General features: G+C 31.1%; 1 protein-coding gene and 1 pseudogene across 3 annotated transcripts; one reads left to right on the forward strand and one right to left on the reverse strand.

Moving 5' to 3' along the window:
- Positions 1-4,013, reverse strand: LOC146884162 (amino acid permease 3-like). 2 transcript variants are annotated; one of them, XM_085665260.1, is made up of 6 exons: positions 3,705-4,013; positions 3,386-3,619; positions 3,213-3,306; positions 2,902-3,122; positions 2,650-2,789; positions 1-1,318 (listed from the first exon to the last, which is right to left on the reverse strand). In XM_085665260.1, the coding sequence occupies exons 1-6, from the start codon at positions 3,811-3,813 to the stop codon at positions 689-691; spliced, it is 1,428 nt and encodes a 475-aa protein (XP_085521386.1). In that variant the 5' UTR covers positions 3,814-4,013; the 3' UTR covers positions 1-688. The 2 variants fall into 2 exon arrangements, with proteins under 2 accessions (XP_085521386.1, XP_085521385.1); XM_085665259.1 differs by having other exon boundaries at positions 3,386-4,013.
- Positions 4,014-6,377: 2,364 nt separating this feature from the next.
- LOC114194857 (glucan endo-1,3-beta-glucosidase 2 pseudogene) lies at positions 6,378-8,009 on the forward strand (annotated as a pseudogene). Its single transcript, XR_014984015.1, has 2 exons — positions 6,378-7,185; positions 7,283-8,009. The product of XR_014984015.1 is annotated as a glucan endo-1,3-beta-glucosidase 2 pseudogene (transcript).
- The last annotated feature ends 239 nt before the right edge of the window (positions 8,010-8,248 follow it).

Raw genomic sequence — 8,248 nt, forward strand, 5'->3', positions numbered from 1 at the left:
TTGGTTTCATAAATAATAGATTTCTCACCATAAAAAGGTACAGGCTACTTTCATAAATTAATTCAAAAATAGGTTATTTTGGTAAGGGTTAAATATGTTTTTTGTCTCTCAAGTTTCAGTGAAATTTGGAATTAATCCCTCTTCAAAATTTTTGACCAATTTAGTCCTCTATCCTTAAAAATACGTGAATTTAATCATTTTAGCTAAATGCCAAATTTTGTTAAGTTGATGACGTTTCAAGTGCATCTTATGGTAGTATTTGAATTGTTTACACCGTTTGACATATTTTTGCTTCAATGTTAACTCAAATATTATAATAACATGCGTTTAAAATGTCAAATAAACTTAACAAAATTTGGTAGGAAGAACTAAATTCACGCATCAGATGAAAGACTAAATTGATATAAAGTTTCAAAAAAGAACTAATTACTGAAATTTAAAGGATCAAAAACATATTTAATACTTCCCGATAAATAATTAAAAGGAAAACTGGATATCAGGAAAATAAATCCGAAAAACCCATAGTTTGAGAACTTATGTATCTTGTCTTCTTTTTTTTTCATCAGAAATTAGGTAGCAGACAAATTAAAAAACATGACCACAGTTTGGAATAAACTAGAGCACCTGCAATGGATTTCAAATTAGCAAAAAGTTACCTGTTTTTTGTTGGTAATTAATTGGTCTTGAATCATGACTTGCAACCTTTGAAGTCTTGAAGAAGCCCAGCAAAGGAACCTGCTACAGCTACAATTGTTAAGATGCCGCTTGCAGCACTAAATATGCGCAAGCATATCCATTCTGTGCTCCATTTTGGTATTTTAGTTTGAACAATATACATCTCCACTGGGAAATACACTGTGAAGGGCCAATATTCAAGGACACCAATAAGTCCCACAATCTCATTGAAGAATGGTAGCACCATAGCTATGAAGGTGCAGCAGATCACAAAAATTGCCCTCGAAAGCAACCTGAAGAGGTTGAGCTTCAAGCTTTTGCAACCAAGGATTGGTACTTCAAATTCCTTCGTCATAAAATCACTGTCTGAGAGTTTTTGTGCTATGTTCTTTTCAATCAATGGGAACAGGGATTGGCAGTCATTTAGGTATGCACCAATAAGGTAGAAAACAACGAGATAATTGGCTATGTCAGGGAGCCAATATTGGCCAAAACCAGTGAGAACGTTTCGGGGGCTTTCATCTCCAAAAGCTGCATAGCCAGAACCAGCAAATAGTTGAAAGAAAAACATTGTCACAGAGGAACTCCCTAGAATAGCCTTTAACATTGTCTTTGACTCTTCAGGAGGCGATTTGATTGTGTCCTGTTTCATAATAATGTCACTTTTAGTTTAGGTTATGGCTGCAAATTTTAATTTACAAATTAGTTGTACGAGATTGAATTAAATTTAAAGATATTTTTTAATATATTATCATAGCTATTGTCTAAAGTCTAGAAATAAAAATCTAAAAAGTTTTAATTTAATAGAATATTGAAAGTGTTAAATTAAATTACACTTTTTAGAATGAGAATAATGTCCTAAAAAATTATAAAACTCATTTAGTTGAAATTATAAGTAACATATAAGAGGTGTTGAGTTCAACTCAAACGAATAATGAACACATGCACGGAAATATCAAGAGTTATAAGAGGAAAAACAGTTCAAATAAAGAAAGCTAATTAGTTTAATTTTTGTTTTATAGCAATTTTTCTAAAAAGTTTTATTTGGATTAAATTAGGGTAAGAAAATATAGATTCATATTTTTTTTAGAAATTTCGGACATAATATCTATTTGTGTGATCTAATTTTTATTTATTTGAATATTAAACATGTATGTTTCGTATTTAGCGATTCATAATTGATTATAAGAATTATATATAAATGAATTTTGTCGGAGCTTTTGAGGAGAGTGAGTCATGAAAAGTGGCAACTGTATATTTTGTAAAAGAAGTTCTTGAAAAGATTGATAGAAATTGATATATGTATATTTTGTCGAGAAAATTCTAGAGGAGAGTAATGGAAAACAATATTTGTATATTTCGTTTAGGAAGTTCTAAAGGAAAGTAATGTGGAGTTGACACTATATGTAAAGCTTCAAAGTGTGATAGGTACAAATCAACTTCTAGCACTCAGATCACTCAGTAATTGTTTTAATTGTTGTGATGAGTTGTTTTGAATGTGTGATGATATACTATTGTTTGAGACAATAGATTTAGCTTTGTAAATGTTCGTGTGAGATGAATGATGAAATTGAATAGTGTTATAAGGCACCAAAGTTATAAAAGATTTGAATGAGTTGTTATATAACTATTGATGTATATTATTAGTTGAGTTATGAAAGAGTTTAGTTTGGGAAGAACTTTTTGTGAATGAACTTATTTTAAATAAAGGTTATTATGGATTAATGTATATTTTAATTTAATTATGATTTTTTTTTAAATTTAACTCTTGAATTATTTGAACAAATTAATTTAATATTCATCTTTAACATTAAATGGTGGCACTTTGGAAATAAAATTTTTTAAAATTTACGAGTTTTACAAAGAATCTTATTACCATCGAAGCTGAAGCTGAGATGTTACAGTACTTAAGAAACTATCTTTTGAATGATGAATGTACTTGAATGTCACAAAATTAAGAAAAAGTAGATGTACCTGAATTTTGATAAGGATCATTGTGTGGGAGAAGGCAAAGGCCACGTTACCACAAGCTTGGGATTTCTTGATAAGGCTTTGTGAGAGAGTACTATTACCAGTACTTAGACCAGTTAAACTTCCTTTAACTTGTTTGTTTTCTGTTACAAGCGCAAGTCCAATTTCCTTGATATACTTTTTCAGCAAAAAATTTCCTCAACTGATAATGACAATAAATAACAATTCTCTAACATAACATGAATAGAATCATACCAATAACTTTAGCGATTCCAAGACGAAGTCCAATTATTGAGTATATGTAGGAGATGAAAGAAAGCAAACCAGAGACCCACCACAACTGGTTCTCGTTGAAATCTGGGATTGGGGATAACATAATAATTTGAACAATTCCAAATAAAATCATGTAAAATTTGCTGATTTGGCATGGATGATTTCCTCCGCTGTTATGATAACACTCAGATCTTGTAACTGCCCTGTTTCATGAAGAATCCAAAACACCAATTAGCACATTTGTTGTTCCACTTTGATCCACACAACAACACTTGCATTTTTTTAAAACTCACATAATGCTTGTGGAAGCTGCTATGGTGTACCCAATTGGCCTAGCAAAAAGGTCCAAGTACTGAACCCATGCACAGAACTTGGCCTTCATTCCACCTGCAAAACCCAATAATGCTTTTCTTCAGTTAAAGCATGAAGCACCTGCTCTTTAGAATTACAAAAGTAGCATTGGTACCAAGGTGGGATGTGACAGCTTCCATGTAGGTGTAGTTTCTTTGACCAGTGAGTTGGTCACCAGTGCGGTAACAATAAGCTTGAAGTACTGAGCAGTGATAAGTGAGCACAGAGAACCCAATGAGTGAAGCAGGACCAGTAAACCAACCAAGCTGAGCAAAAGCCCAAGGCAAAGTTAGCAGCGCGGGACCAATAAAAGCATTTATCATGCGGAAAATTGAAGTCCAAACATTCCCTGTTTGATGATGGAAAAAACGAGTTGTTCGAAAATAACAGTTCCTCCAATGACATGATGTGAAACTGAAAATATATTTGATTACCAGTTCTTCTTGAACGACCGTCATCATCAAAGGAATTGGAATCTGGTTGTTGAATCGTGTCATTGCTAGTTGGACCTTGGCTGCCATGTTCTAATTTTTCAACCTCCATTCCACAGTTGGGGGGTGGAGGGAGGGTTTGTATTTCTTTTAAATATTTAAATAGCTCATCTTTCTTGTAAGGTAGTGAACATTGGAATCTCAGAAATGCTTTTTAACCCACAAATACATAAACACATCAATTTTATAATTATTCATTTTATTATTTCTTAATTTTGTGATTTCTAACGTGATAATATCTGAATACAATTTTCACTATTTATATTTTTAATTATTTTATATATTTAATATTTTAAAGTTTTATAACCTGTTTCTTAATTTTACCTTTTAATTTTGTTTTATACATTCAAATAATAATTTTATTAGTATTTTAAGTAATTATTTATTTAATTTAATTATTTTCTTTTAATTTAACTGATTTTTTAAACATAATTATAATAAATAAAAATGAATTATAGTGAAATTATAAAATTTATTTATATTTAATTTTAAAACTATAAGAATAATAATAATAATAATTTTATTATTTTTTATTATTATTAAAAAATTAAATACAATAATTTTATTTTGTTTATACCAAAATTATTTTGAGTTTAATTGTTATTTTAGTTTTTATTTTCATTCAAAAATATCACATTTATCCTTCTATTATTTTAGTTTTAATTTAATTTTTATTTTTTTAAAAAATTGATATAATTTAATTTTTTTTTTAGATTTCTTTAAACAAATTAATATTTTTTTATTAAAATTAAAACTGTGAATAAGAATATTTTATTTTATTATGTAATTATCATAATTCTAATGTTAATTTATATGAAAAATTATTGATTTTTTTTAAAAAAAATTAACAAAAAATTAAATTATATCAATTTTTAAAAACTAAAACCAAATTAAAATTAAAAAATTAAAAATTAATCAACATTTTTAGAAAAAAATATAAAAAAAGAAAATTGAACCAAATATTTGACATCATGTACCCAAAGATGCGGCGGCAACAGTTCCTATCCTTCATACAATATTTTGTCTTTGTTTCTTTGTTTTATTTCCTTTTAAATTTGTATTTTTCTGGAAATGTTCACTGTACTTAAGTTGACAGGAGTTGATTCAATTGTTTTTTTTCATATCTAATACATTTAACACAATCACTTATCTTATACCAAATAATATATTTTAATCTAATACTATATTTTAAATTGAATTTTCAAATAGTAATTGCAATAAATAAAACTTTTTAAAATAAGATACAAATTAAATTTTAAAATAAGATATAAATTATTTTTTAAAATATTAATAATAATAATACAATATTTTTATAATTTAAAAATTATAAAATTCATAAAATTAAATATTTAAACACACAACAATAATTTAATATAGCTTAAAATTCAACCGTAACATAGTTTTAATATACAATAATACGTAAAATTATTTTTCTATATAATAATTATCATATTTGTATTATCTGTGTATTTATGGTAATAAAATGGAGATCTTACCAAAATTAAAAAAAAGAATAAATCATAAATCAAAAGATTGTACCACTCAAAATTCATAACTAAAGTTCATAATATATGAGATATATGAGATAAAAAAGTTCTTCATATACAGAATATATGAGATAAAAGACTACATATAAAAGATTACAGGATATATAAAATAAAGGGAGTCACGAAATTTTTTAATATTTTAATGTGAATGACGAAAGTTACAGTTTTCCATATTTACATATGTGAGTTATTATTTTTGAATATTTTAATGTGCGGTGACACTTTTCCTCTCTTCAAAATGTTACATTTTTACTTTTTGGAGACTGTGACAGCTTTCACAGTTTTTTTTTTTTTTTACTTTTAAATGTACGAGAGGAAAACATTCTGCCGCACCCCTCTGCGTCTAGGTTGCGCCAGGCAGCAAGCAGGCAGCGTGGCCGACCCAAGGTCTATCACTTCTCCCTCGCGGCTAGGAGGAGGCGCTGCCACGACAGTTGTTGCAGCAAGCTCCGAGAGCAATCTGTGTGATGAGTGCCGCTGCAATGTATACATCGCAAGAGTTGTCGTTTTCACGCGAGTTGCGATCTTCAACGATGATTCATTCCGGTTCATGAATATCGTAACTCGTACGGTCTTAAGATTTGAAACGCAATTTGACTACCATGTGTGCATTATCTATAGCATCTGTTCCTCTTAGGGTTATGTGCGGCTGGGTAAGCCGAGTTTACTTCTCTCACTCTCGCCCCTCTCTTCTTCTCTCACTCTTGCTTGTCTGGTGAAAACCTAGATTATTTCTTCGTTCTCTGACCTTTATTTGATGGGGTCTATTATTACTGTTTGTATGTGGGTTCAGAGATTCACTGAAACCTGCATAATCGTGCTGTGTCTTTGTCGTCGACCGTTCGCTGTGTCTTCACGGGTCTCTCTATCATCTTATTGTTTTGTAGTTGCTGACTATAAATTTCTGATTTTTGGGGTTTAGGGTTTCATGCATTTTAAATTTGTATTAGTTTTGGCTGTGTGCATAAATTTTTTTTGTGTTTTTTATTGAGTTTGCTTGGTGGGAATGAAATTTTTCCTATTAACACGACATTAGTAATGGATCTTCATGTTTGCTACTGCAGAACCATTCATTGGAGTGAACATGGGAAGGGTTCTATCAGATATGCCTCATCCTACTCTAGTAGTGGCACTACTTAAAACCCAGCAAATTCGACATGTTAGGTTATGCTCTTTGCCCTTGCAAACACAGGAATTGAAGTTGTTGTGTCTCCTCCTAATGAAGAGATCCTAACAATTGGGCAAATTAAAGTTTCAACACCCCTTTCCTCTTCCATGATCCTTCACTCATTTCCACCTTCACAAGCCACCTTCAACCGCTCGCTGAATCCAGTCTTGGTTCCAATGCTTGGTTTCTTGCAAACCACTGGCTCTTATCTAATGCTCAACTCCTACCCTTACTATGACTATATTAAGTCAAATGGTGTGCTCCTTTGGACTATGCACTCTTCAAACCCCTCCCTCCAAACAAAGAAGTCATCGATTGTAACACCCTTCTCCACTACTCCAATAATTGATGCAGCATACTTTTCCATGGCTTTTCTCAACTACACTAACATTCCTGTGGTGGTGAGTGAAAAAGGTTGGCCCTAAAAAGGTGACTCTAATGAACCAAATGCAACAGTAGAAAATGCCAACACCTACAACAGCAAATATTAAACGTAACTCCCAACACCCTGGCGCTGGAGTTAGTACTTAAATTTATGAGCTCTACAACGAGGATGCAAAGACAGGTTCATTGTCCGAGAAGAACTTGGGTTTGTTTGATGCAAATGCAATAAATTAGGCATGTGCTGGCAAGGTGGATTGCTCTCCTTTGCTGCAGGGAGAACCATCAGATGGGAAAGTCTCATCAGTCTTGTGATTTCAATGACATGGTTACAATTTCCTTTAAGATTATGAATGATTTGATATGTCCAGTTTTAGCTTTTTGTTTCCTCATATTAATTTTTAGTCTCGGTTGATCTATTTTAGCTGCAAAGTTTCTGGAGTTCTGTTGCTGATTTCAAGTATAACTAAGGACATTTTCAGTGCCTACAGGTCAGGTAAGTTGAAATATACGTCATGATCTTTATATTCATCAATTTTTTACCCTATATTTCATATCTTTTTTGTTTCGTTAATGTATTGTTGTTTTACAATTTTAACTCTCTTAGTTCAATTACTCTTCATGATGGATAGTAGGAATGGTGTATTTTGCACAAAATTGGGCAATCTTTCAGAATGGAGCTGATCAAGACTAGGTAGTCCTGATGTTTCTATCAAGTACTTGGAGTGACTAAGATTAAGGAATTTTAATCGCCCTAAAACCTACAAACATAGTTTTTTGACAAAAGATAAGGGAAGAAAATAAAAAAGGGCAATAGATATAACTGGAACAAATTATACTTTCTATTTTAATTAACCTTTGAGTCTTAAAAGAAAAAGGCATGGAATGAATACCTGGGGTTGTTTCCAGACGAGTTGAAGGTGCTCTGTTTTTGTTTTAAATTAATTGCAGTTATATTTTCCATATGAAAGTTGTCTGGAATGCGTTCAGAAGGAAACTCTTTCCAACAAATCCATCTCAGTTGTATAGAAAGGTACACATAATGTCCAACAAGTTGTACATTATCCAGTTGTAGCAGTTTTAATCTCGCCATTTCCTTGAACACACGAGCTTTGAAACAATCTCTGCTGGTTGAATGCAGTTTCAGCACAATCCCTCAGTAGCTTTTGTCCCCTGTGACGAAAGTAGCAAATAGAAACAATTTAAGTCTAACCAGTTAACAACACATGCATTCCACTGAAAAACGTAATACTTTCAAAAGAAGTTTCAAAATCATATAAAGAATGTTCTTACAATATTTTTTTTTCAGCACTTCTTTTACATCATCTTGACTCCTTTTCCAGGGTTCGTTTGGGCATCTTTAACGAATGGTTTCTCTTCCCATATCTTCT

Source organism: Vigna unguiculata, chromosome 8 (genome assembly GCF_037176805.1).
Source record: "Vigna unguiculata cultivar grain cowpea cultivar isolate G323 ecotype 2 chromosome 8, ASM3717680v1, whole genome shotgun sequence".
Classification (NCBI taxonomy): domain Eukaryota; kingdom Viridiplantae; phylum Streptophyta; class Magnoliopsida; order Fabales; family Fabaceae; genus Vigna; species Vigna unguiculata.